Source organism: Mustela erminea, chromosome 14 (assembly GCF_009829155.1).
Source record: "Mustela erminea isolate mMusErm1 chromosome 14, mMusErm1.Pri, whole genome shotgun sequence".
In the NCBI taxonomy this organism is placed as follows: Eukaryota; Metazoa; Chordata; class Mammalia; order Carnivora; family Mustelidae; genus Mustela; species Mustela erminea.
This window is the reverse complement of record NC_045627.1, coordinates 65,451,726-65,479,082: the sequence shown is the minus strand read 5'-3', so window position 1 is coordinate 65,479,082 and position 27,357 is coordinate 65,451,726. Positions and strand designations below refer to the sequence as shown.

Below are 27,357 nucleotides of genomic sequence, written 5' to 3'. Positions count from 1 at the left end.
AGCTCACAGTGGCCCAAGAGCCCAGGAAGAGGGAAGCTCAACTAGTCTCCGCCGAGCGAAGGGATGAACTAATGACAATTTTTAAGGGGTTAGCACCCAGCTGTGGGTAGGGGAAAATGACTCAAGGCAGAGGGGTGAGCTGAGCTCCTCCGAATGTTGTCTTCAGAGAACCGATCCTGGGTCAGGCTGATGTAATGAGACAACCTATTAGAAGAATCTCAACAGAAAATAGGTCAGTTTCTTCCTATCTCTTTAAGAATTAGAGGCTTCATTTCCGCGCCTGCGCATTGAGAGAGTAAACACCTCTTTTTCACCCTCCTATCCCAACCCTATTGCCCCAACTGGCTGCAGCCTCCTCCCATACTCCCCTTCTTCAGAAGAGGTAATGGTCCGTTCCAGAGCGCCAGGCTTGTTTTAGAGGGAGGCAAACATAAATGGTACGCTCCATTACCTTCATTACCTTCGCTTTTCTCGTCTCCTCTGTTCTATTTCCCCCTACCAAGTGAAGCTCAATAGGCTAGCCCAAAAGGAGGAGGGGGAGTCGGGCTGAGAGGACCGGTCTGAGCCGGTCTCCGGCGCAGGCGCAGTGCGGATAAACAGGAAGCGGGCGGTGGAGGCAGTGTTGGAAGAGACCTAAGGGCTTAAGGGGGCAAACGGCGGAAGAACTAAGATTTTCCGGAGGCACTAGAGGCTAACTGCAAGCAAGAGACGGAGGTCTGGCTATCTGCCTCCAGGGGACGAGAGGTCGCGGCCTCGCTCTCCGCTTAGGCTTCCGGCTCCCCAGCTTAGGCAGAGGCAGCGGCTGACAAAGGGCTAGCGCCGGTGCCGCCGCCCTTCTCATCCGGGCATTTGGGTCCCTGCGGAGAGGGAGGGGGAAGGGTAGAGGGGGAGGGGAAGGAGCAGGAAGGGCGCGCGCTTGGAGCCGAGGCCCTTTCCAGGGCTCCGGGCCGGCGGCCCAACGGACGGAGGCCGAGGAGGACCTGCAGAGGTGGCGGCGGCCGCGGGCAGGAGGATGGTGCAGAAGGAGAGCCAGGCGGCGCTGGAGGAGCGGGAGAGCGAGCTCAACTCCAACCCTGCCGCCTCCGCGGGGGCATCCTTGGAGCCGCCAGCAGCTGCGGCCCCTGGAGAAGACAACCCAGCCGGGGCCGGGGCAGCAGCGGTGGTCGGGGCGGCAGGAGGGGCTCGGAGGTTCCTATGTGGCGTCGTGGAAGGTGAGCGCTCTGGCGCGGGCTGGGCGACGGCGTTCTCCCTCCGGTTTCGCCCCAATACTAACACAACCTCTCTTCGTGAAGGGGGTGCTTTGGAAGGTCTTAAAAGGGGGTCACTTTTTTGCCCCCGAAACTTGACCTTCCATAGATGAGGGGAGAGGTGAGACGGTGGGCAAGTCTTCCTGGCGCTCGCTTCTCCCTTCACGTTGTTATGCAGCATTGAATTCTCCTCTGGCTATTAACTGGCCTGACCCCACCCGCCCTGGGCTGGAGCCAGGCCTGCTCCTGCGGAGGCGGTGGTAAGGAGCCTGGTGTTAGGCTCGGCTCTGAGTTGTACGTCTTTGTACCTCGAGATCCTGTTCCCTAGAGTGGTCTCTTCAAATGATAAAACGTATGTAGTGCTGCTGTCCTCACCCTTTGGAGAAACAAAAAATCAACCTACACAGATGTGCTTATATTCCTGGAGTGAAGAGACGCACGGTTGGACCTAGGGATTTACAAATTCCTTTTGCTCAGTTTTTTTGTTTTTGTTTTTTGCTGGCCGGTCCGCATGCCCCCACCCTTTGGAGTTTCTTTAGCAGCCTAGAAAATTGTCCTCTGCCAGCTGCTGTGCTTTGGCTCTGGGGGATGGAGCTTTGGCTTTAATAGTATCAGAGATAGAGAATTTGAATTTAGGGACTGCAGAGAGGATTAAAAATGCCCTTCTGATTCTACCGTCCCATTTCGAAAAAATGCCGACCTTTTTTTTTTTTTTCTTTTCTTGGTTGTTGGGGAAAATGGCGTGAAGACTAACACAGTTTATGAATATGCATATATATGCGTAAATGATCTACTGAACATTATATGAAATCTCCAGTTACTTGCGTTATTGATTTTTCTTGAATACAGAACGTATTTTAATTTTTAGAAGTCTTTGGGCCTACCTAGACTTTCCTAGCTGTTTGCTTTATTTGTTGTCTCTAATATATAATGGTGTGCATAGGGGTAATCCTGTATAAAAATTAGTCTTTACAAAAACCCAAAAAGGTATGGAGAATTAGAAGGGTTGCCCTATTGGTTGAAAGCTTCAGCTTTTCCAACGTTAGCGTGTATATTCATTTGAAGGATGGGTGGTGGTTGTGATTGTGGTATTTTAGATAAAGCTTAATTACAGGGGAGAACAGATTAATAAGTAGCTACAAGTAAAGAGTGAAATAATTCACAAGTTAAAGGTCTTGCAGAATTTGGGGGAAAGACAGAATGGAAAACTATATATATATGATTGGAGTCCTTGTTTTTGAAAACATGATTATTTTGTGTGACTTAATCTGTTGGTGTATTCTTTGGGCTTGTTTCCGTGCAGGGAGATTCTAGAAAAAGTCTGTATTTTGTCATCACAGATTTTGGGGTGGAAGGTTGAGAAGGAGTGCTAGGGGATATATAGAAATCTTAGAGCTAGGCTAGAATGAAGCTAAAGAAGCTTACCTGTTAAATCTTAAGCGATTACGGAGAAAATCTCGTGGTTTAAGTAAGCTGTTGTTTTTTTTCCCCAGAACAGTATTGAAAGGGAACTACTCAGAATAGAGTTGTCTGTCATCTATTGTTCCTCCTCTCTCTGTATGTATGTTTTTTTGGTGACAGAGCACCTGATTTGGGGGGGAGGGGTAGTTGGTTGGTCCCATTTTTAAAATGAGTGAAGAAAGGAAATTCTGGAAGCACTGGCAGGATTCCTTATTAAAGATTTTCTTTCTCTCACAGACCTTTTGTTGGTCATAACTCATGTAATAGCACTATTTCCCCTTTGTGGTGACAGTTAACCGAAACCGTGAACCTGTCAGCAAAGTTAGGGTTTCTGAAGACAAAATGTTTCTTTTATATATTGGAACAACTCTGAAGGAGCATATAATGGCTGTTCTTTAAGAGAAAAATGATAAGGCCAAGTGTAGTAGGAAATCTAGAAAGACTTGTATAATATTTACCAAATGTGGATGCCTGGGTGGCTCAGTGGGTTAAGCCTCTGCCTTCGGTTCAGGTCATGATCTCGGGGTATCTTGGGGTCCTGGGCCGCATCGGGCTCTCTGCTCGGCAGGGAGCCTGCTTCCTCCTCTCTCTCTGCTGGTCTCTGCCTATTTGTGTTCTCTGTCTCTCTCTCTGTCAAATAAATAAATAAATCTTAAAAAATACATACATTTACCAAATGTTTCAAATTACTTGTAAGCGGGAACACTGAATTGTCAAGATTGAAAGTGCTGCAGTTTCATCCGTAAGTATGCAAGGAGTTTTTGTGTGGTTGTCATTATTTTTGTTTGTGGTGCAGAATAACCATCCTGTCTAGCGATTGGAGTTTAATGCATTACAGAAATTTCAGTTTTAGGTAGTCTCTTAAGTAGACTGTGTGTGTGTGTGTGTGTGTGTGTGTGTGTGTAGAGCATTTTGTGTTCATGATACAATCTTAGTATATGTGCTGCTGAAGCCAGCACTGTCTTCATCATACAATCTTAACCATCCTCATGGTACTCTTGAGAGGTTGTCTTTACCTCTTGTAGGTGATTAGACTGAGGTGGAAAATAAAGGTTAGGTGAACTGTTACGTCTGATTAGCACACAAGGGAGCTGCAAATACTAGTTTGGTGCTTACACCACTACTTAAGTCATTCCTCTGAAGATTTGTTTCCTGCAGTTTGTGTGAGTAGTGCTTTGCCCTCCCCCCAGCCCCCTTCTGGGACAGTGGAGCAAGTCACATTGTTGAATTTCCAGTCGTGCAAACCTTTGCTCTGGAATTGAGACAACTTGAGATTTTCCTGTTTGGGCCAGCTCCACTGTTGAATTTGTTGTGAAAATAGTTTAAGGCATTTTGGACCCTTTTATTATATCAGGAACTTAAAAAAGTGATCATTAAATTAGTTCAATCAGATTTTTTTCTAATTCTCTTTCTGATTTTTTTTCCCCCTGCCTTTTTACTCTCGAAACCCCCCACTCTAAAGGCAGTTTAACTTTTTAAATCTCTCAGGTAGTAATTGTCAGTACTAGTGGTTTGGGATTTCTTTGCTTCCCCTCTTCCACTTTTGTAAGATTGAGATCTTTTAAAAAGTTAGATTTAGGGGCATCTAACCCTAACTGGGTCAGTCATTAGAGCATCCAGCTCTTGATCTTCGTCATGAGTTGTGGAGATTACTTAAAATAATGAAAGGTTAGTTTTAAGGGCACCTGACTGGCTCAGTCTGGGGAGCATGTGATTCTTGTTCTTGGGTTTGTGAGTTCAAGCGCCACACTGGATGTAGGGATTAAAAATTTTTTCTTAAAAAGTTAAATTTAAACCTGTTTGGTCTTTTGGCAGTGAAAAGAGATGACGTTTAGGCGTTTTAAAAGTGACTGTTGTATAAGTAATGATTGTTAATGGTAGAAAAGAATTAGAAAATTTATCTAAGCAAAAAGGGGTAAAAGTCGTTTTGTCAGAGACACCTTAATGTTTTATTAAATAGCCTTCAGATGCTGGTATATTGTACATGCTTTTTTACAAAATGGAATTGTATGTTTTGTAATGTGCTTTACTCAACAGTTTACCACATTTTGAAACTTGAAAATAATTTCATTCTTACTTTGACTCTAGGATTTTATGGAAGACCTTGGGTTATGGAACAGAGAAAAGAACTCTTTAGAAGGTAAATTTTTTACTTTCTGAAGGAGAGTCTTAAACCATTAACGTTTCCTTTTGTTTGAAGAAAGACTAACGAGGAGTAGGCCGGGTGCATTTTGATGATTTTTTAGTTGCAGAAGTTAATTTTGCCTTGGTCTGCTACCTCTTCTTCACTTATGCCAGGGATTTTCAAAGTTCCCTGGGGAAGCAGTAGGTTTTGGGCTTCACCTGTGTCACTCAGAGCTGTTTTTAAGACTTTAGTATGTTGGGGCACCTCGGTGGCTCAGTTTTTAAGACTTTAATATGTTGGGGCACCTTGGTGGCTCAGTGGGTTAATAAGTCTTTTGCCTTTGCCTCAGGTCATCATCTCAGGGTCCTGGGATTGAGCCCTGCATCTCTGCTCAGCAGGGAGCCTACTTCCCCCTCTCTCTGCCTGCCTCTGCCTACTTGTGATCTTTCTCTCTCTCTCTCTCAAATAAAATCTTTAAAAAAAAAAAAAGACTTAATATGTTAACATTTCTTGGAATACTGAATTTTTTTCTACTGGATTACAGAAAGGTTAAAAGCTGCTGCCCTAGAGTAGTGTTAGCTGTTTAGCTAACAAGAGTAGTGTTAGCTAGAGTAGTGTTAGCTGTTTAGCTGTTAGCTGTTAGCTCCAAGAAAAGAGAAAAATTGTGATTTATAGCCTATACTTATTGCCTATTTATACATACATAATCTTCTTTCCCCTTAAAGGCTCCAGAAGTGGGAATTAAATACATACTTATATGCCCCAAAAGATGACTACAAACATAGGATGTTTTGGCGAGAGATGTATTCTGTGGAGGAAGCTGGTAATCTTTTTCTTTTTAATCCATAAATTCATAATGTGTAAGAAAACAGCTATATTTCAAATGTAGTTGTACAAAAATTATATTGCATTTTCTCTTTGCAGGTAGTTTCCTTTTTTCTTTCTGATAATTCTGTGTGAGTTGTAGTGTAGATTGAAAGAGTAGCACTAATTGCACAGCCATGGTGTGATTCATGGTTATGCCAGTTTGACTCCCAGCTGTTCTGTAATCATAAATTATACTTTATAACTTTTGTCAGTGGTCTGAACAGTGGGCCACTGGACAAAGAGGTGCTGAAACAGAGCTAGGCGTAGGGCAAGGCAAGTGAGGTGCCTGCCTTGGATGCACATTTTAAGGGGCCCCAAAAGAAATCAGTGGTCAAGATAAATAATATCCTATGCAAGTTTTAAGCCAAAATTAAGGCAAAAAAATAAAAAATACGTGAACAAGATACCAGAATTTACTTAAGTAAAGACAGATCAGTATTACTGATCCTTTTGCTTCAGACGCAAGTATAGCTTGGTCTTGACCACTTGATTACTTGTTCTGCCTTTCTTTAAAATAAAGACTTCCCCCTAGTCTAGGCTTAACTGAAGTGAAAAGCCATCACAAATTATCCTTGCTATGTGTCATCTTACGTTAAGTACATAAAATTTGTAAATAAGGTAATACATCACAGCATCTCCTTATAAATTAGATAAGTGGTACTTTTCTTTGGGGACATGTAAATGGAGAAACATTTTTATATTTGGAATTAAATGGTATACACATAAAGCTAACAAGATACTTGGTTACACAGAGCAGCCAAGGCACTGAAGGCAGAAAGTTTTCTTAAATTATGAAGAAGCAATTAAAATGTACTTCATCTCCATCTAATGTTTTTGCTTACTACTCTATCTAATTTAAGTGTGTGTTCAACTTAATTATTTTTTGGTGGTGCTGGTAATGAAATTTTATGTGATCAATAATCAAAATATAGTCAAATGACTATCTTGAGATACCACTGAAAGTTTTGTAAAGATACATCCTGTGGTATATAGAAGAGAATTTTATTTTACTTAGGAAAATTATCACATTTTAAAAACTTAAAGGATAAGGATCATTAAGGCCGTTACTTAATCCTGCTTAAGAACATGTTTTTCTTTTTTTCCAAATTATAAGGTAGTTATGTGTGGATTTTTTAAGAATTTCAGTTGTTCAGAGACTGCAGAAACAGAAACCGTATTAAATACTGTAGGAAATAAAAATGGTTTTTTTTTTTTTTTCAGTAAGAGAAGTGCTTAATTTAATATTAAGAGAAATGGCAGCGAAAGGAAGAGAATGCTTATTTATTTTAGGATGACATTAAGTCACATGAGGTTTGTGGCATTTTATATAGCCTGTTGTCACATTGGATATGACAGTCCTGTAAAACTTAAGGAACTGTTTTTTTCTTGAGCTATTGCAAACTGGAGAGAATGAACTCTTCTCTTTAGATGAAAGGTGAAGGTTCGTGTAGTTTTCTGTGCTGCTTTCTAAATACATGGACTCTCTTCTTCAGAGCAACTTATGACTCTCATCTCTGCTGCACGGGAATACGAGATAGAGTTCATCTATGCGATCTCACCTGGTTTGGATATTACCTTTTCTAACCCCAAGGAAGTATCTACATTGAAACGCAAACTGGACCAGGTAACTTCATTACTTTTTCATTATTTTCCCCTAAATCAGTATTTGAAACTAAACGCTTTCTGAGTTGCTTTTATGACGTTAAAAGGAAACCAAATTTTGGGGTGCCTGGGTGGCATGGTTGGTTGGTTAAGTGTCTGAACCTTGATATCAGTTCAGGTTTTGATCTCAGGATCATGAGTTCAAGCCCCTTGTTGGGCTCCACACTGGGCATGAAGCCAGCTTTTTAAAAAAAAAAAATAAGAGGAAACTAAATTTATACTTCTTTGATTTTGTACAACTTTTTAATTTTAATGCTCTTCATAGAAGGATATTTTGTGAATCAAGAGAGCTTTATTGTGGTGCCTGGGTAGCTCAGTCATTAAGCGTCTGCCTTCGACTCTGGTCATGATCCCAGGGTCCTAGGATTGAGCCAGCATCAGGCTCCCTACTTGGTACAGAGCCTGCTTCTCCCTCTCCCTCAGCCATTCCTTCTGCTTGTGCTCTCTGACTCTGGCTATCTTCCTGTCGAATAAATAAATAAAATCTTTTTAAAAATGCTTAGAAGTGATGCTTAGAAGAATGCTGATAGGGTCCATTTCCAGAGATTCTTAAACTGACTTGGGGTAGGAATACGGACTTCGAATGGGGACTTACCTCAGAATTCAGGTTGTCCAGAATCATATTTTGAGAAGCTCTGTACGTATTGAGTACTTGACTGGATTTGTGACCAAGGTTATAGCAGCAGGGGTTTTACCTGTTAGACATAAGTTCTATCAGTTGATACAGACAAGAAGTGTAATTCAGTCTGGAAATGGTTGGCTGGTTTTCCAAGATTAGAAGGAAAACGGACTAGGTAGACATGTAAACTGTGGTTTACTATTGAGGTTTACCTCTGTAAACCTGTTGGTAAACCTCATTGGAATCTACATTCTGCTTAACATAACATGTACTGCACACCACAGGGTCCTGGGATCAAGTCCCCCATTAGACTCCTTGCTTAGCAGGGAGCCCGCTTCTCCCTCTGCCTGCCACTTACCTGCTTGTGTGTGTGCATGTGCGTGTGCAAGCACATTCTCTTTCTGACAAAATCTTTAAAAACAAAACAAAACAAAACAAAAAAAAACCTGCCTATATTTTCTGGTAAATTTTCTGATACATAATATATACAGACCTGTGCATGTTTCTTTCGGCAAATGTTTATTTATTTATTTATTTAAAAAGATTTTTCTATTTATTTTGTGGGGGGAGGGGCAGAGGGAGAGGAAGAGAGACTCCTAAGCAAACTCCACACTGATCTCAGAGCTTGCCTTGGGGCTCAGTCTCATGATGCTGAGATCACAACCTGAGCTGAAAGTAAGTTGGAAGCTTAACCAACTGCACTACCCGGGCACCCAGCAAAAGTTTATATTATTGATGGCATTAAGGTAATTAAAAATTTAATAAGGAGGTTAAGTTTCCATGAACATGCCGCCTTCTTCTTCTTCTTCTTTTTTTTTTTTTTTTTGAGAGAGAGAGAGACTTTATGTGTGTGTGCATGCACGTGGGGGCAGAGAGAGAGTTTTTGTTTGTTTGTTTGTTTGTTTGAGAACGAATCTTAAGTTCCACACCCAGTGCAGTGCTTCATGTGGCTCGATCTCACAACGCTGAGATCATGACGTGAGCAGAAATCAAGAAGAGTCACCACTCGACTGACTGAGCCAGTCAGGCTTTTTAAGAGGCTTTTTTCCTGTTTGTTCAAATACTACTACTGTGTTCCTTCAGATTCATGGATTAGTTAAGTTTATGTGCAGAGATTAATTAAGATCATTGTGTCTCTGAGACCAGAACAGGCCTTGCTTTTTCGCTTCTTGAGTTCCCATGTCATTTGTATTTTTGTATTTTTCTCTTTGTTTGGTCTTCTGTAATCATCAGCCAAGGAGGTAAGATAGGCCATATTGTTGAAGCTTTGTTGGAGCATACTGCATTCAAACCCAAAATAAAATGTTTCCTAAACTTGTTTAGCTGTTCAACATAGAAAATATAAAAACAATAGGTTTGGCTTTGAACATTCTAAGGAAAATGTTTGACTTTTAGGTACAACTATTGTCTGCTTTAATGTTTGGAATCCTGTTTTTTATGTAAACTCTACATCCTGTGTGGGCTTGCAACTCAAGATCCCCAGATTAAGAGTTGCATGCTCTACTGATTGAGCCAGACGCCCCTTTTATTTTAACTCTAAAATGAGCTGCTAAAGGGACACCAGGGTGGCTCTAGTTGGTTGAGCGCCCGACTCTTGGTTTCAACTCAGGCCATGACTTTGGGGTCCTGGGATTGAGCCCCATTTCTGTGTTGGGCTCCCTGCTCAGCAGGGAATCTGCTTATTTCTCCCTCTCTCTGCCCTTCCCCTGCTTGCATGTGCATACAAGCTCTCTCTCAAATAAATGAATGATCTTTTTTTAAAAAATGAGCTTTTACAACATCTTGGTTTTTTGTTTTGTTTTACCTTTTCTAGGTTTCTCAGTTTGGGTGCAGGTCATTTGCCTTGCTTTTTGATGATATTGACCATAATATGTGTGCAGCAGACAAAGAGGTATTCAGTTCGTTTGCTCATGCCCAGGTCTCCATCACAAATGAAATTTATCAGTACTTAGGAGAGCCAGAAACTTTCCTCTTCTGTCCCACAGGTATTGTATATAATAGCTTTACATTTAACTAGTTTTCTTGAAATACATCACTTTCAAAGAATCATGTATGGGTTTTACTGTGTTGTCCCCTCTCCCTTTGGTGGTTTATAAAGTTGGGAATTATTTTTCTAGAAGACATATCTCAAGGCCTTACATTGAAGAACTTTTAGGGACTAATAAATGGCAACTGAACAAGTAAAAGATACCATGTATTTTTAGTACTGGAAGTATCTGAGCAGTACATTTTCAGGATTGAAAGAAGGATAGTATTATCCAAACGAAAAACTAGGAAAAGGCAAATTAACATTGCTTTTAACTTAGTCACTTCTCATTTCCTCCTACTTGTTCCTTTTTTCTGCTTGTGCATATCTATATCCTCTTTCACTCTTCCCACTTCCATCTGTGCTCTTATATCCAGTAGTCAGCATAGAAAACTTGCTAATTTTTCCTCCCCGTCCCCCTCTCTTCCATTGAAAATGTATTAGCCTCTTAGTTCCCTCTCAAAATTTGGCTTATAAGAAATTTCCCCGATTTTATTTTATTTTTCAGGAAGAGATAAGTTAGTCCAAGAATTTTTAGTCTGAATTTAGCTTTGTATGTCTCTCTTCCAAGTACTGAGCTGTGAACCTTATCTCAGTGGTCTGATACTACATGAATACTCAAATCATGTTTTGTAAGATTATAGTGGGAAATATTTAATTCATTGTGAATTACAGTTTACTTGCAGTTGAGTACTAATAGTCATGGACTTAATGTTGCATTTTTTCTGTTAGGATATTACCAGTTTGTTTTTATTTGGCCTGTAATTGTTACTGAGAAATGTAAGCAGTTCAGAAATATGTAGAAAATGCTAAAAATTCCAATTATTTCTTTAGTAAACTTTAGTGACTGTAAAGATCATAAGGATCGATCTGTATTATTGGAGGAAGAATATTAGATTTATGAATTCAGTCTTTTTTTGAGTTGATTCTTTAGTGAACTACCCACTTTAGTTTACTTCCTTTGGGACATGACATGAAGGTTGTTTATTATTTGGATGAAAAGAACTTAAAATTGGTAGACATTTTTCTTCCCCATTTAAAGACCCATGGCCTTTTTATTCCTGACTATTTTATTTAATTTTCCATTCTACATTCAGAATATTGTGGCACTTTCTGTTATCCAAATGTGTCTCAGTCTCCTTATTTAAGGACTGTGGGTGAAAAGCTTCTACCTGGAATTGAGGTGCTTTGGACAGGTAAGTCTTTAAGATTTATACAGTAAAACTTTAGGTAGCTAGAACTTTAAAAAAACTGGTTGTTCTGGTTAATTGGATACATTTTGAAAACTGAGCCTGAACCAGAAAACTTTGTTGTTGAAATTCTCTTTCTTTTATGAAGTATACATTCTTTATTTAGTATAAAAAACATCTTTGAGGATTTTTCAGTGAATCTGAGTATTTGTTGTTGATAAACAATAGGGAACTGGGCTAAAGGGTATTGATCTCAGCCTTAAGAGAGTTTTATTTTATCAAATGAAAGCCATCATGCTGAATTGTCAGCTAGTAATCACCATGCTGTATTATAATGGAAAAAGAAATTGTTTACAGGAAGATTTTATTTCTTAATGTACAGTTTGAGGAAGGTCCTGCACAAACCTCTTTTTACTATTCTATATTCTAGAAATGTGATCTGAGGAAATGCTGGGGGGTCGGTTGGGTAAAACTGAGTTAAAAGACATAATGTGTTACTTTTAAAAGAAAAATTGTCACAAAGTGTATATATAACTAAATACAGTAAAAAGTTGAATGCAGTATATTTTGAGGAATCACTTTGAGGGTCTTTTAACAAATGATCATCATTGTTTCTAGGTCCTAAAGTTGTTTCTAAAGAAATTCCGGTGGAGTCCATTGAAGAGGTTTCTAAGATTATTAAGAGAGCTCCAGTAATCTGGGATAACATTCATGCTAATGATTATGATCAGAAGAGACTATTTCTGGGGCCATACAAGGGAAGATCCACAGAACTCATCCCACGTTTAAAAGGAGTCCTTACTAATCCAAATTGTGAATTTGAAGCTAACTATGTTGCCATCCACACCCTTGCCACCTGGTACAAATCAAACATGAATGGAGTGAGAAAAGATGTAGTGATGAGTGAGTACACTGCTTTAATCCCTGTGTTCCTTTGTCATCATAATCCTTGAGAGGTTTTTAAAGTGTGTTTTTTAGTTCTGTTACATACAATGTGATAGGCTGAGTGGCTTTGGACAGATTACATAATTTCTTGGCCTTGGTTCTCTGCTTTCCCCTTTTCCCCGGTTCTTTGCTTTTAAAATGTGACTTAGTCTTTGAAATCTGAGTACTAGACAAAGTTGTCTTTTGAGTGTTCTTGTTATCCCTAGAATAACTCTCATTCAGTTGGTGTTTTCTGGTGATTTTTATTAAATGGGGTATTTTATTTATTTGAGAGAGAGAGAGCAAGCACAAGCCTGAGGAGGGGCAGGCAGAGGGACAAGCAGACTCAGCAGGGAGCCTGATGCGGGACTTGATCCCAAGACCCTGGGATGGTGACCTGAGCTGAAGGCAGACACTTAACCAGCTGAGCCACCTGGGCGCCTCACATTCATTGACATTGAAACACATATTAGGATGTGGCAAATGCACCTTCCTGGCACGAAGATGGAAAGAATAAAGTAGTCCCAACTTTTGAAGGACATAGTCTGGTTTTGAATGAAGCATATAGGTGGCTGTGCTATGGTTTGATAAATGCTGAGGTACCTGTCTTCAAAATGCTGTGGGAATACAGAGGAAAAAGTGATTACTTAGCTAAGCAATCTCACAGAGGAGGGAATACTTAAACTGCATCAGAGTATGAGTAAGGGTTGGTGGGCAAGGGATGAAAACACTGGACACTGAAAATTTGAAGTTACCTGAATTTTGGTCCATTTAGGAAGTATGGAGGTGTCACATTATGATGCTTGAGTGTGGTATGTAGTCGTATAGTTGTTTTTTCCGGAGTTCTGTACTCCTACTTCCAGATCTGTTTATTGGGTTAATACCTTCCATTAAGGCTCATTGTGGACTCTCTCTTTTAAAAAAGATTTCGGTCGTCTTTGTATACATGGCACCTATTCTCTTTTTTAAAAGATTCCATTTATTGGAGAGAGCACAAGCAGGTGGAGCAGCAGGCAGAAGGAGAGGGAGATGCAGGATTCCCACTGAGTGGGGAGCCTGACTTTTGGGGTTTGATCCCAAGACGCTGGGATCATGACCTGAGCCAAAGTCAGGTGCTTAACGGACTGAGCTGCCCAGGCACCACTCTACGTCCTATCTCTTTTAAGGCAGAGCATGAAGCACTTAAATGAGTAGTAGATAATTAGCCAAACTGGGCCAAATGCAGGGAAATAGGAAGGAAAGCTAGGAATAGGAAGGTTTTGGATATTAGTATCCAGAATTCAGACCTTATCTTTTCTAACACATCCTGGTTCAGAGAGCTTCATTATGTGCTGCTTATCTGTGCTCATATTTGGGTTCTCTGTTGATTTTTCACTCCCCCCTACTCAATACAGTACTAATTTGCTTATTTTTTCATGATCTGCCCATTATAGTTATAAGCCCCTTGAAGGGCTTGGGAATGTTTTTTTATGGAAATTATAGTGCCTTAAACCTCACATTCCCAATGATTGGTACTCAGTGAACATTTATGAATGACTTTTCCAGTGATTCTAAACATAGTGTTTCAAGTGGGATGTTATATTTAGCAGTGTATTTAGATGACCACAGGTGAAGTGGTTCAGTTAAGGTTGTGTTTGCATTTTTATGTTTAAGGTTTGTTCTTGTTCCTATTCTTTGTTTCTCTAGTTGTACTGTAATAATTGTTGTTTGCATTTGTTCTTCTCATCAGGAGGCTTTTTGTAATCAAAACTGTTTTTTGTGTTTTTTTCTTTGCAGCTGATAGTGAAGACAGTACTGTATCAATCCAAATAAAGTTAGAAAATGAAGGCAGTGATGAAGATATTGAAACTGATGTGCTCTATAGTCCACAGATGGCTCTAAAGTTAGCTTTAACAGAATGGTTGCAGGAGTTTGGTGTACCTCATCAGTATAGCAGTAAGTTGGGCCCTTCTTTTAAGGGGGTTAGATTACATGCTTGAGTCCTAAAGTAAACATTTGCTGTGCCTGTCATAGGCCCACCAAACAAAATATTATTTAGGAAGGGATCTAGAGAATAAGGTCTTTAAAATCTTAACCTTTGGTCTTAAGTAGCTTTTAATCTTGATGGAATGCTAATTTGTTTTAAAAATAGCTCTTCTGTAATAAATGTTTTTACAGTTAGATCTTCAAAAGAGAAGATAATACATGTTGGCGTATTTAGGGGATGTTTATTATATTCCTTTTTTCTCTCTTCCCTCTCTACCTCCCTGGTGGTTTAGAGAAATTGTGCTTTTCTCAGGGCTCAATATTATTTAGAATCTCAAATTGAGGCTCCAGTTATAGATACAAGAAAACATTTCTCTAGATCTGATTTGTTCTGTTTTCTAACTCTGATTATCTTTGTGGTGATTTGTCTTTGTAGGTAGGCAAGTTGCACACAGTGGAGCTAAAGCAAGTGTAGTTGATGGGACACCCTTAGTTGCAGCACCCTCTTTAAATGCCACAACTGTAGTTACAACAGTTTATCAGGAGCCCATTATGAGCCAGGGAGCAGCCTTGAGTGGTGAGCCTACAGCTCTGACCAAGGAAGAAGAAAAGAAACAGCCAGATGAGGAACCCATGGACATGGTAGTGGAAAAACAAGAAGAAACAGACCACAAGAATGACAGTCAAATACTAACTGAAATTGTTGAAGCTAAAATGGCTGAGGAATTGAAACCAATGGACACAGATAAAGAGAGCATAGCTGAATCAAAATCCCCAGAGATGTCTATGCAGGAAGATTGCATTAGTGATATTGCCCCTATGCAAACTGATGAACAGACAAACAAGGAGCAGTTTGTGCCAGGTCCAAATGAAAAGCCTTTGTACACTGTGGAACCAGTGACTTTGGAGGATTTGCAGTTACTTGCTGACCTGTTCTACCTTCCTTACGAGCATGGACCCAAAGGAGCACAGATGTTAAGAGAGTTCCAGTGGCTTCGAGCAAATAGCAGTGTTGTTAGTGTCAATTGCAAAGGAAAAGATTCTGAAAAAGTGAGTATGTTTAATTTATCCTCTTTAGCCTGGCCTGGGTGGGTCCCCATGCTGTGAAGATACGGAGGAAGCGTTTAATGAGTATGTTGGTAATTCTCTGAAATTGACCACATCTTAGAATATGCTCTGTAAAGTGGACGTGGACTCTGCTGATTCTGATGCATAGACTCTCATAGAATGAAGGAAAGTCAGAGTTGATTATTTTAGGAATATTTGTCGGTTTGGGGAGACGCAAACTTACTGCTTGTCTAAAGAGTTTAAGCCCATTGATCCTTTAATGTTTAGGGTAAGTTGCAGGTACCTGATGATACAAACAGTTTATAATATGTTTTAGGTTATTTTGTTTTTTAGCAGTTTTTTGAGTCATATTTTTACTGATCTTCAATAGATTGAAGAATGGCGGTCACGAGCAGCCAAGTTTGAGGAGATGTGCGGATTGGTGATGGGAATGTTCACTCGGCTCTCCAACTGTGCCAACAGGACAATCCTTTATGACATGTACTCCTATGTTTGGGATATCAAGAGTATAATGTCTATGGTGAAGTCTTTTGTACAGTGGTTAGGTAGGTGCACCAGGAATAATCTCTCTTCCTCAGATATATTGTCCCTTAAAAATGGAAAGAAAAAAAAAAAGAAAGAAAAAGATTATCCCACAGGGAGAAAAATATGTAAGGAATTGGCAAATTTCCAACTCCGCTTAAATTCTTTGCTTAGATTTCTTTTAAAGGTATAGCCATTGTTGGCAAACTTGAGATGCAAGTCTCCGTAAATACATCAAATTGATTTTTCTCCCTTGGGCTAATTCAGCAGAAATATCTTTAAAATGTGTTAGAAAAGTACTGACTTTAACTTGCTATGACTGAATGCTTCCTGGATGGAACCCTGTCTAGGGCTTTATTTGATTTGGAGATGAGACACTATGAATTGTGACTGTAAGCTCTCTGCTGCTTGCTGTGTCTTGATAACATTAATTGCTGTGTTTAACAGAACAATTGCTGAAATGACCTAAGGGGCCTGGCAAGAGGAAGCTATCCTCCCAGCCCTGTGCGCATGCGAGCTTTAGTGGTAGGCTATTCTGGTGCTACTTGGTATTATTTCACATGGCTTTTTGTTTATTCCTCTACCAAATAATTGGTTTTAGCAGGGGATGAAAATTGCAGTCCCCTAAAAATTCTCTCCTTCATTAAATGGACTTCTGTCTGTCTCTTGAAAACTGATTTTTTTTTCTTTTTTGGGGAAATTCTCAACAAACTTGGTAAAAAGCACCAGCATGGCCAAGTTTCTCCAGGGACCTCATTTCATTTCCAGGTTTCAATCCAGCTATAAGGAATATGTAATGGACTTAACATACAGCACACAGCAGGCAGCAAGGCTAACTGACATGTCATAGTTTTCATAGTAGTCACAAATACTTTGATGGGTTACTTGGTCTTGGTTGTGAAACAGATGAATGTGAACACTGTGAGCTTAGATTAAGGAGTAGTAGCAGTGAGATTTCTCACTTCCTGCCTATATACTTTGGGATTCTCAAATATTAAAAAAAAAATAATAGCTTTCCTTAACACAACTAATTAGCAGTTAAAAGTAGTGTCCCTGTTACTTTGAAAATATAGAACTTTGGGTTTCTGTATATTTAGCACAACAGATGGAGAATTTTTAACTCTTGTTAAAAGGCTCCAGGACTCCTCTTTTTTGTGATATCTATGTCTAGGCTCAGGAAAAACCTCTACATTGGTTATTGGATGACAACATTTGCCTTCCAGGCTTCTGGCCAGGGAGTTAAAATTAAATCTCTTACAGGGATTTAAATCCTAAGTTCCTAGTCTGAAATCTGGATTCTTGAGCTTGGGAAAGTATCATTTAAAACATTTGATACTGAGTTTTTAAATTCAGGAATTACTAAAAAATAAATTTTTGATTATATACAGTATTGTTTCTGCTTCCTCTCCGGTTTTATTTCTGTACTGTACAAATAACGGGGGCAGTTTCCCAAAATGTGTAGCTAGCTATTGTGCATTCAAGGTCAGAGCATCTTAGAAGTTTTAAGTAATTGTCTTGCCATCCACATAGCTTTACAAAAAGCTCACGACAAGGAGAATATTTTCATGGATCTATAGTAATTTCAGGGAGTTACTGAGTAGAACCCTTTGTTTTCCTCTTCTCTCCAGTCCAGCTGGCATTCAGTCCTTTAAAGAATGTGGCTGTGCAGTTCTTTTGATTACTAACGACTTCTATTATCTTCTTCCCCATTGTGTACAGATGGGAGAATCCTCAGCACAAGTGTCTACTACTATTGGATGGACAGCGGCAGATGTTCACAGCGCGTCATGATTAATTAGTTTAAATTGAAAGGTTCTATCTGTGAGGTAGCTCAGATTTAAGGGCAGTAGACATGAACTGAAGTCACGTTTGCGCAGCGACTGAGGCATTAACCATGTTTTCATTTACACAGCTCTTCGTACATGCAGCTTTTTATTGTAATAGTTGGAAGTGCTAGTTATGTTGTAGTCTCAAAGTGGGGGGTAGGATAAATTGGCTGATCTTAAAGTTTGAGAGTCTAGTTTTTTCCTGCAGTGTAAATTTACACTGAGCTATGGAATGGGGCATGTTCTTTTAACCTCAATTTTGACCCTATTTCATATTTATTTTACAAATTTACATACTATATATGTTTTCTTAAAGCACCCCTACCCCTAAAAAAATGATAAACCTGGATATAATCTCTTAATGGGCCTGAATTGTGAACAAAAAAACTGGTTTGCTTTGGGACTGTCTGACTAGCACATTATATCTTGTACTGATGAGACTGTTAACTTGAACAGGAGGTAGAATGCTGTCTTCAAATGGAAAAGAACTATATTGCGCTGCTTTATCTTGTCAGAAGACTAGGCAGGTGCTTTTGATTTGGCCTCCAAATAATTTGCTTTCCATTATTTCTTGTTAGTTTCCTTTATTGCCTCTGAAGTTGGCTAAGTCATGGTGACCTTAGTGCTGACTTCTGGACCTCAAACCCTGCCACTCTGTGCATGTGTTCAGTGTGCTGCAAAGAGTATAATGGTCAATCAGAAGAGCCAGATACTGTCATACTTTTAAGAAAAGTATGTTTTAGCTCTGGATAAATTAGGAGCATCAATTGGCTCTCCTTAGTTTTTAGAATTTGTCTGACTGCTATTAATATTAACCAAGTCTGAATTGGATTGTCTTTCTTAGAAAAAATAATTTTCATTGTGTTTTGTTGTCACCTTACTGAACAATTTCTTTTGTTTAGTCTGCTGACCTTAGTTTTCTGACAAGATTAATCCCGTCCCTCCCCCTTTTTCCCTTCCTGTACCCTTCCTCATAATGTAAAATGTGACTTCAGACAGGTTTAATTCCTTCATGGGCTGTGATAATAAAATGTCTTATCTAATTCATTTCACTTCATGATTACTGTAATTTCACTACAGAGCAAGCAGCTGGCTTGATTTTTTTTTTAACAGCTGTATCTAGGGAATATATAAACTTGATGACCCAGATAGACTTGAGACTGACTTTCCTTCCAATAATTAAAGGGTAGAATTCTTTACAGTGATTTTCATTAATCAAAGGAAGAAACATTGGTATTGAAATTACATTACAAATAAAAAAAAATTATTATCACAGCCTTGTCCTGAAACCCTGGATTATTATTGTTAGAGAGCTATTTCCACAAAGTGTTTGTTAGTGTGTTGGACGTTTGAGACCCCAGGAAATCCCCTTTCTCGTAACGTTCTCCGCTTGGATCTGATCTCAACAGGGTGTCGTAGTCATTCTTCAGCACAGTTCTTAATTGGAGACCAAGAACCCTGGGCCTTTAGAGGTGGTCTAGCAGGAGAGTTCCAGGTATCAATATGAATTCACAACTGAATTGACATTTTCTTTGTTTTATGAGAAACCTTATGTTGCGCATCAGATGGCTGGAAGGATTGGTCTGCCGAAGGCTTTCTAGTCCCAAATTCAATTTAGTTACATAGCTGGATTTTAAATCAAATTTTCCTCCTCTTTCACAGTAATTTCTGAAGGAGATGCTGCCAATTCCCCCCGCGCCTGCGAAGCGCAGCGGCTCTAGGTATACACTTCACATTGTTTCTTTGCAGGTCGCACACCATTTTAATCTGCGCCCGCAATGCACAATGCGCGCATGCTTGTCTGCCAGTGGAAACTCCATGAGCAAAAAGGATGAATAATATGCAAGTGAATGGTGAAAGGACTTTTGAATACTTTCCCAGTTACCTTATAAATAAAACTTGTACTCTAACGAACAATCTGTTAATGAAAATTTGAACAAAATAAGCTTTTGGTGTTGGAATTTGTTCATGGACTTTTCAGGTGCTCTACTTTTCTCCCCCCAACAGGTGCTCTGCTGCGCGCAGCAAACTGAAGCGCATTGCTTTGGGGATAAAGCGTCTCCTGGACAGATAACCCTCTTCAGACCAAACCTCTCCTCCTGACATTCTGTTCTGCCATCTTTTAGTACAGAGATGGTCTATATAAGATTGGTTTAAAAAACAATAGATTTGTGATACTGGAATAGATTTTTTTTTTAACTATAAATTTAAATCTCCATTAATATGCCACTAAAGCTATGTAACTCAATTTGGGTAATTTCTATTCAGAAGCATCCCCTTCCCCCAGCAAAGAGGTGTTTATTTTAGTAAAGCATAGTACACCCCTCTTCTTTAGGTCTGCCTGCAGTAGCCAGTTAATGTTAAGTTGGTAATCTGCAGTGCACACCCATTTAAAGAAATGGATATCTTCCCAACACTAATCCATCTCCTTTTTGTTTCTTCCCACAGCGTTTGCTGCCTATTGATGGGGCAAATGATCTCTTTTTTCAACCACCCCCACTGACTCCTACCTCCAAAGTTTATACTATCAGACCATATTTTCCTAAAGATGAGGTAATTGTCTGCCTACCCACTTGGTATATGGTTATGGTGCTCACTTACTATTTTCCTTTGAACTCCCTGTTTCAAAAAAATCGGTTCTGGTGTGTTTGCAGCTATAATGCTAAAATTGGAATGATAGAAGAATGGTTAGCATGACCCCTCTGCAAGGATGGCATGCAAATTATGAAGCGTTTCGTATTTTATTTATTTGAGAGAACATGAGAGGGGGGATTGTCAGGGAGAAGCAGATTCCTGCTGAGCAGGGAACCCAATGAGTGTTGATCCAAGGACTCCAGGTTCTTGACCTGAGAAAATACTTCTTTCTTCAAATAGGTACTTTAGGTGGAAAAGTTAACAGACATTGAACACCTGAGGGGTAATACTTGAGGAAGAGCCTGATAAGGAACTTAGATTCATAACGTCTTCACCTAAGGCCTTCAAGTCTTCCTTTATGAAGATCAGCTAAACTGTATTTAGAGTTGGAATTAATATAATTAGTGTGTCCAAAAGATAGGTTGTCTTTCACTGATTTTCTCTATTAGTATTCTGTAGTTTTCAGTTGTGAAGTGTCAGTAGGCTGTTGATAATCAGCTTACAGGAAGCAACAAGTCTGTTTAAAGACAGCATGTTTAAAACATTTTGGACAGTACAGAATGGAGAGACTCAACAACATTATATGCTGCATTTTGAATCCACTGCTTAACTACCTAAAACTGTCCCTTGTGAAGCAACTCTCTATGTTTACTATAGCCATACTGTTTTCTACTGATACAGCAAGCAGGATTCTGTAAATGAATTTTTATTTAACAGCTGTGATATTTATGACAGGCCAGGTGTTTTGTTATTCCCTGTCTTAGAAGTCTAGTCTAACTCACGAGTCCCTAGTACTAAATTCTGTTGCTATTTTTCTTGATGCGTTGTTTAACTAGATTGTATTTTCAGGCTTCCGTGTACAAGATTTGCAGAGAAATGTATGACGATGGAGTGGGTTTACCTTTTCAAAGTCAGCCTGACCTTATTGGAGACAAGTATGTTATGAAGTATTTGGATTTGTTGAATTTGGGAATAGCATTTCATAGGTTAATAGGTTGAGGGGAGGTGATGATTAGAAATAAGGTTTTCTAGAAATCCCACTTTAGTTTTAATAAAATTAGAATATTAATGTGCATTTTCAGTTTCTTAAACCAGATGTAGTTTCCGTAGGTTGCCATTCAAGTACATTAGACCTACATCACTGAAGTCTAAAATTTTGTGTTATAAACTTATTCTGACTTCTTTTCTTCTGAGCAGGTTAGTAGGAGGGCTACTTTCCCTCAGCCTGGATTACTGTTTTGTCCTAGAAGATGAAGATGGCATATGTGGTTATGCCCTGGGCACTGTAGATGTTACCCCCTTCATTAAGAAATGTAAAATTTCCTGGATTCCCTTCATGCAGGAGAAGTATACCAAGCCAAATGGTGACAAAGAACTCTCTGAGGCTGAGGTAATAACAGGTTTAGAGTTACAGTACAGTAATTTTTCTTAAAGTAAGCAGATATATCTTAAAAATCTCAGTACTTTCTAGATTTCCTACAAAAAAGAATTCTTGCTGCTTATTCTTAAGTATACTTTTTTTTTTAACATCAGCTTTTCTTTTTTAAGAGATTGTAATTTATTTGAGAGAGGGCGCACATGTGGGTGGGGGTTGGAGGGAGGAGCAGAGGGAGAGGGACAAGCGGATCTTATTTCATGAGTGGACCCTGAAACAGGGCTGGATCCACAGAGACCCCTGAGATGTCAACCTGAGCCAAAATCAAGAGTTAGATGCTTAACCAACTGAGTCACCCAGCCCCCCCGCCTTAAGCATGGCATTTTCCATTGTTCCCTCAGCATTATGGAGTTGTTTTTTTTTTTAATTTGGAAGTGTTACAATACTTCCTCAAGTAAAAATAAAATAATAGACTTCTTTTTTCCTCCCTGTTTTGCATCACCAGACTTAAATGGTCCCTTTGGGGATTCAGGACAAGTTTAGGTAATTAAAATCTCTAATTTGCTTGTTTGTCAGGAGGCTCCCTTCCCTTCTCAGTACTATATTTCTCATTGTAAATAAATAAAAGAGGTGAGCTACTTAGAGCCCATTTCCAGATATGAGCACTTTCTTGTTTTCCCCAAGTAAGCTCTATGCCCAGCATTGAGCCCAGTGCAGGACTTGCTCTCAGAACCCTGAGATGAAGACCTGAGCTGAGATCAAGAGTCAGATGCTTCACCTTCTGAGCTACCCAGGGGCCCCCAAGAGGAGCACTCAGCCCTGTCCCAATTTCAGTGAATTTTTCTTACCCTCTGCAGTTTTCTCTCCAATTATTTTGGTTTATACATCACATATGTGTATTTAAAAATAGTTCCTTTTTGATAATGTTTATGCTCAAAGTAAATTTAGGTATATATTTGGACCCTTTGATTTGTGACATCGTTTTTCTTCCATGTTGTTCCTCTTCCCCTTTTCTGAAATTCTTTACTTCTCTTCCCCATACAAATTTACTTATGTTCTCTTACAGTTTATTACTACTTCTTACCTTCTGCCCCTAGCCATATGGCTGTGTAATAAGAGGATGGTGTGGAGTAGCCTCACTTACTCGGGATTACATAGATATTATTATAACCACAGCATGCTGATGATTGAGCTCTTGATGTTTTACTGTTTGTATACCTGATCATTATAGTTCGCAGCATAGGAACATAAAAAAATGACCAAGGTGTCTGCTGCAACTTTTTTTTTTTTTTAAGATTTTATTTATTTATTTATTTGACAGAGATCGCAAGTAGGCAGAGAAGCAGGCAGAGAGGAGGAAGCAGGTTCCCTCCTGAGCAGAGAGCCGGATGGAGGGCTCGATCCCAGGACCCTGAGATCATGACCTGAGCTGAAGGCAGAGGCTTTAACCCACTGAGCCACCCAGGCACCCCAATATTTTTTAAATGTACATTTTGTGCAAGCAATACAAACTTTTTTTTTATAAGATTCTATTTATATTTGAGAGAGAGACAGTGAGAGAAGGCATGAGAGGGAAGAAGGGCAGAGGGAGAAGCAGGTTCCTGGTGGAGCTGGGAGCCCGATGTGGGACTCCATCTCTGGACTCCGGGATCATGACCTGAGCGGAACGCACTTGCTTAACCAGCTGAGCCACCCAGGTGCCCAAGCAATACAAACTTAAATTTTGTTTAAATTTTAACTATTTTTAGATTTAGCAAAGATAATACAGAGTTCCTGTATCCCTCACCCATTTTCTATATTTGTCCAAGTCTTAAGAAACCAATATTAGTGCATTACTGTAAACTCCACATTTTATTCACCTGTGTTTTCCACTAATGTCCTTTTTTTGTTCCAGAATCCAATCCAGGACACCACATTACCTTTAGACAAACTTTAAGAGTGAAAATGCTAGAGTTACAAGCTAATTAATTCTTCATGTGATAATTAAATGATGACTGGAAGAGTTTCTGAATGTGACTCTCCTTTTCCTATTGCTGGGTTCTGTAGTTGGGGTATAGATATATAATGAGTAGCTGCTGCTAAAAGTCAAGAGACTCTTTCAAATTTTTACAGAAAATAATGTTGAGTTTCCATGAAGAGCAGGAAGTATTGCCAGAAACTTTTCTTGCCAACTTCCCTTCCCTGATAAAGATGGATATTCACAAAAAAGTAACTGACCCAAGCGTAGCCAAAAGCATGATGGCTTGCCTCCTGTCTTCACTGAAGGCTAATGGTGAGTACATATCATGTAGTTGTTGGTGTTTGAGCTAAGTGGGGACAGGATAAAAAAGAAGTAAATTACAGTGAATTTACATTCCCCTCCCCATCATTTATGGTTTGACTTCTGAATTATTAGTGGTGTAAGAATTGTATGTGTATTAATAGTTGGAAAATGCCATTCTTTTACACTACAAATGCTTATTTTGAGCTCCATTGAAATGAGAAGTGAACACATGAGGTTAACTTTATTTTGCCAGGAGACTCACTATGATAACTGAAAATTAAATGAACCTTTGGAAGAAACTACATTTAGGAATGCGGAGCTTGAGTTTGTTTGCCATTTTCAACCTTTGGATATACTTCTTTATATTAGTGGTATGAAACTTTTCTGTAAAGGACTAGATAATAAATATTCTAGACTTTATTTTTTACTTATTTTAAAATACACTGTGCCCAACATGGGACTTGAAGTTATGACCCCAAGATCAAGTCACATGTCTCTGCCTAGTGAGCCAGCCAGGTGCCCCTATATTTTCTTTCCCCCTTTTTTTTTTTTTTTTTTTTAAACACAAACCTTAAGTGTAGAAAACTATTTTTAGTTCTTCTGCAGTACAAAAATGGGCAGCTTGTTTGAGACCAATCCTTTGAGGGTTGCTGATAAGTGGGAATACACTTGTTTGCATCTTTGTTATCATTTAAGTCAGTGGTGTCCCCTTTGTGGAATAATTTAAACAACTCTCTGAAGACAGCCTAATTCTCAGTGTTCTTGGGACAGAATTGTGCCAGGTATATGAGGTATGTCTTAGAATATACAACATATTCTGGTTATATTAGTTTGTGACATGGGCTGGAATGGCCTTTGCCGTATGGGCCCTTCAGAGATAATTATATTAAAAACATTAAACAGAGGTATTCTTTGCTTTGCTCCATTTATTTTAATTTGAGGCTTCTTACAGCCTTTTCCTCAGAAGATTTTCTTTCTGGGGAAGAGTTTCACTGACAGTTGAAGTTTTTTTACATTGAGGTATTTTTGACAATCAAGAATTGTATATAGTTAAGGTGTACAATTTGATGATTTGAAATACATCATGAGTAATCACCACATTCAAGCTAGTTTAACATATCCATCACTTAGGATAGTTGCCACTGCAATATTTGGTATTGATAAATATTAATATTCATTGAATATTAATAGGAATTTTAAAAATTATATGAAATTTAGGGGCTGTTGTAGACAAGGTCCTGTTATCATCTGTTTGAAGTATAATAAGGATTCTTCACAATTCCTATCCGTAATTCTAACTGACATTGACATTTTGAATATTTGTTTCATTTCTAGGCTCCCGGGGGGCTTTCTGTGAAGTGAGACCAGATGATAAAAGAATTCTGGAATTTTACAGCAAGTTAGGCTGTTTTGAAATTGCAAAAATGGAAGGATTTCCAAAGGATGTGGTTATACTTGGTCGAAGCCTGTGATACTTGTTGGCACTTTGAACTGTCCGAAAGTCTCTTAACTTAACCTGGTGGGTGGTGGTTGGGGTCTTCATACAGTTCAGCCTCTGGAATGGCAACAAATCAGCCAATTGGGATTAGAAACGAAGACTGTGTAAAACTCACCCATCACACTTTGAGATTACTCACTGGTTGGAAGATAGTATTGATGCAAATCCTGTTTGAAACAGATGTGGGCCTCCTTTTTAGGTCTTGTGTTAGGTGCCAAGACCTCTTTACATGGGCGTATAGGGAGGGGGTCTTCAATAAATGGTAGTCAGCACTGTGTTCTGCATCCAGTGTGGTTGCATTTCTCATCTGATAGTAATCAAAATCATTTGTCATCCTCTTTGGCTTATTGAATGAAATGTCTTTCATTCTTTGGGGACATGGCAGAAATGAGAAAGATTTCATAGGTTTCAGAGGCTTCAAGGTAGAGATTCCAAGTGGGATGATTGTGGCATAGTTTTAAGCTGAATAAATGATTTTAATTTGGGGCGGTTTTTCTGCTCTTTGTAAAGCCATGACCAGTTGTCTCTTGTAGTGACCATTGGTTCAGGCATGTTGTGCTTTTGTAGGGACAAATGTGCAGTTGTTTGTGGCAAAAGCTTAAAAATGGCAAACTTGTAAATTTTTGTATATAAACTAGCTGTAACCTGACTGTCGTTTGTGTTCACTGTTTTTGTAATTTTTTTCCTTTTGAAAAATGAAAGGGTGTGGTTCAGGATGGCACTTTGAATAATGTAAATCAGTGGAAGATGGATTTTCTTTACTTTTCCCTTTTTTTTTTTTTTTTTTAAGAAGTTGTATTATTTTTGAAGTGCCTCCCACCTAGGGCTAGGCCATGACCACTTTGGGTACGAGCCTAACTTCATGGGACTCAATCTTTTGCAACGTGCAGTCACTTCTGGAAATTAACCTCGATGCAGGTCAGCATGTGAAATGTTAGTTTTGACATCTGTCAAGTAGGGTTCAGGGACTGATGGGTCCCATTTGCCCTGAGATCAGTTGTCTTTTAATTTCAAGACCTGTTACAACTGGTTTTATTAAATCAGAGTCTTTAATTCTTGCATGTTTTTATCTAATTTTTAAACAAATGAGCACACTTTAACCAGTGACTTAGAGGCTACCCCCTTTTTCCCTCTTTAACCACAGATTATGAAAGCTCCATGTATTTTAATTTAGGTTTGGTATTTTTAGGGGTTCTGAGCATGAGGCTAGCAGGTAATCTCTGCAGGATTCATTTTTTCATCATGGCTGGCTGACTTCCATAAATTCAGAACAGGATTTTGTTATCTTGTTTCCCTGCAGTTTTGTTATCAGCTGTTTTACTTTGAGCTGAGGTGGGAGGGGCAAGGAGAAGGAAACTTGAAACATCTTCCTTCATGAAGTTCATCAGTGTGGGCTTTTGAGACTTCAAGCATCATACTTAGTGGTATCTAGTGACTTTGAACCAGGGCCTGTGAGTGTTCACTGAATGGTAAGATGAAGGGAGGGGGAAGAAGGAGACCTTCATTTTCAGGGTGGAAACCTTTAATTGATAGAAGGGTATGATGTTGGAAAGCTGGAACCAAGTTTGCATTTTAAAGGGTTAAGGGAAGATCTCTAGAAGATACTGTTTAAAACAGCTTAGTGCCACTTGGTTGTCTCTTTAAGTACATTTTGTACGCTAGTACACAATTGTAGCATTTATCTGGAGGATTTCAGGGTATACCTATGGAATCAGGATTTTTAGCAAGTTAGCTTGTGGTTTTCTCTTGGCTTATAATCATTTGGCTGGTCCTCTGGTCATAGATGCTAACTGTGCAACAGATGTCCAGGCCTGTACTTTGATCACTCTAGGATGGTAAAGTGCTATGCTCTCTTCTGTGGTTATGAATATTTATTAAGGTTGGAATGACATTTTGTTGATTGTTTAGATCACAGCTCAAGTTCCTGTAGAAAACGAACTGTAAAACTATCTGAAGACCATGCAAGAGGCAAAATAAAACTTGAAGTGAATGTGTGTGGTGGTGTACTGTGTAAACCTACTTCTTGTTTCTGCCTGGTACTTTTTCTCCTGCCTTTCATGCCTCACCTACAAGGAAGTACTCTCC

At 39.2% G+C, this 27,357-nt stretch overlaps 1 protein-coding gene and 1 non-coding gene across 4 annotated transcripts; both read left to right on the top strand.

The window, feature by feature from the left end:
* Positions 1 to 54: 54 nt before the first annotated feature.
* Positions 55 to 27,266, top strand: OGA (O-GlcNAcase). 3 transcript variants are annotated; one of them, XM_032311919.1, is made up of 17 exons: positions 55 to 232; positions 939 to 1,211; positions 4,797 to 4,848; positions 5,559 to 5,656; positions 7,194 to 7,324; positions 9,795 to 9,966; positions 11,105 to 11,203; positions 11,816 to 12,100; positions 13,898 to 14,056; positions 14,523 to 15,136; positions 15,525 to 15,699; positions 18,912 to 18,997; positions 19,951 to 20,055; positions 20,986 to 21,071; positions 21,334 to 21,526; positions 23,624 to 23,783; positions 25,110 to 27,266. In XM_032311919.1, the coding sequence occupies exons 2-17, from the start codon at positions 1,013 to 1,015 to the stop codon at positions 25,244 to 25,246; spliced, it is 2,751 nt and encodes a 916-aa protein (XP_032167810.1). In that variant the 5' UTR covers positions 55 to 232; positions 939 to 1,012; the 3' UTR covers positions 25,247 to 27,266. The 3 variants fall into 3 exon arrangements, 2 of the variants coding, with proteins under 2 accessions (XP_032167810.1, XP_032167811.1); XM_032311920.1 differs by lacking the exon at positions 55 to 232 and adding an exon at positions 352 to 437; XR_004278491.1 differs by lacking the exons at positions 55 to 232; positions 18,912 to 18,997; positions 21,334 to 21,526; positions 23,624 to 23,783; positions 25,110 to 27,266 and having other exon boundaries at positions 568 to 1,211.
* On the top strand, positions 20,143 to 20,246 carry LOC116573803. Its single transcript, XR_004279012.1, has one exon. It is a non-coding gene; the product is annotated as a U6 spliceosomal RNA (small nuclear RNA).
* Positions 27,267 to 27,357: the final 91 nt, after the last annotated feature.

What these genes read in the sequence shown, in the direction of transcription:
- OGA (XM_032311919.1), top strand. Translation starts at nt 1,013, where the DNA reads ATGGTGCAGAAGGAGAGCCAGGCGGCGCTGGAGGAGCGGGAGAGCGAG. An exon ending in GAGAAAAGATGTAGTGATGA is followed by an intron (nt 12,101 to 13,897) that starts GTGAGTACACTG and finishes TTTTCTTTGCAG; the next exon opens with CTGATAGTGAAGACAGTACT. An exon ending in AAGAACTCTCTGAGGCTGAG is followed by an intron (nt 21,527 to 23,623) that starts GTAATAACAGGT and finishes AAATTTTTACAG; the next exon opens with AAAATAATGTTGAGTTTCCA.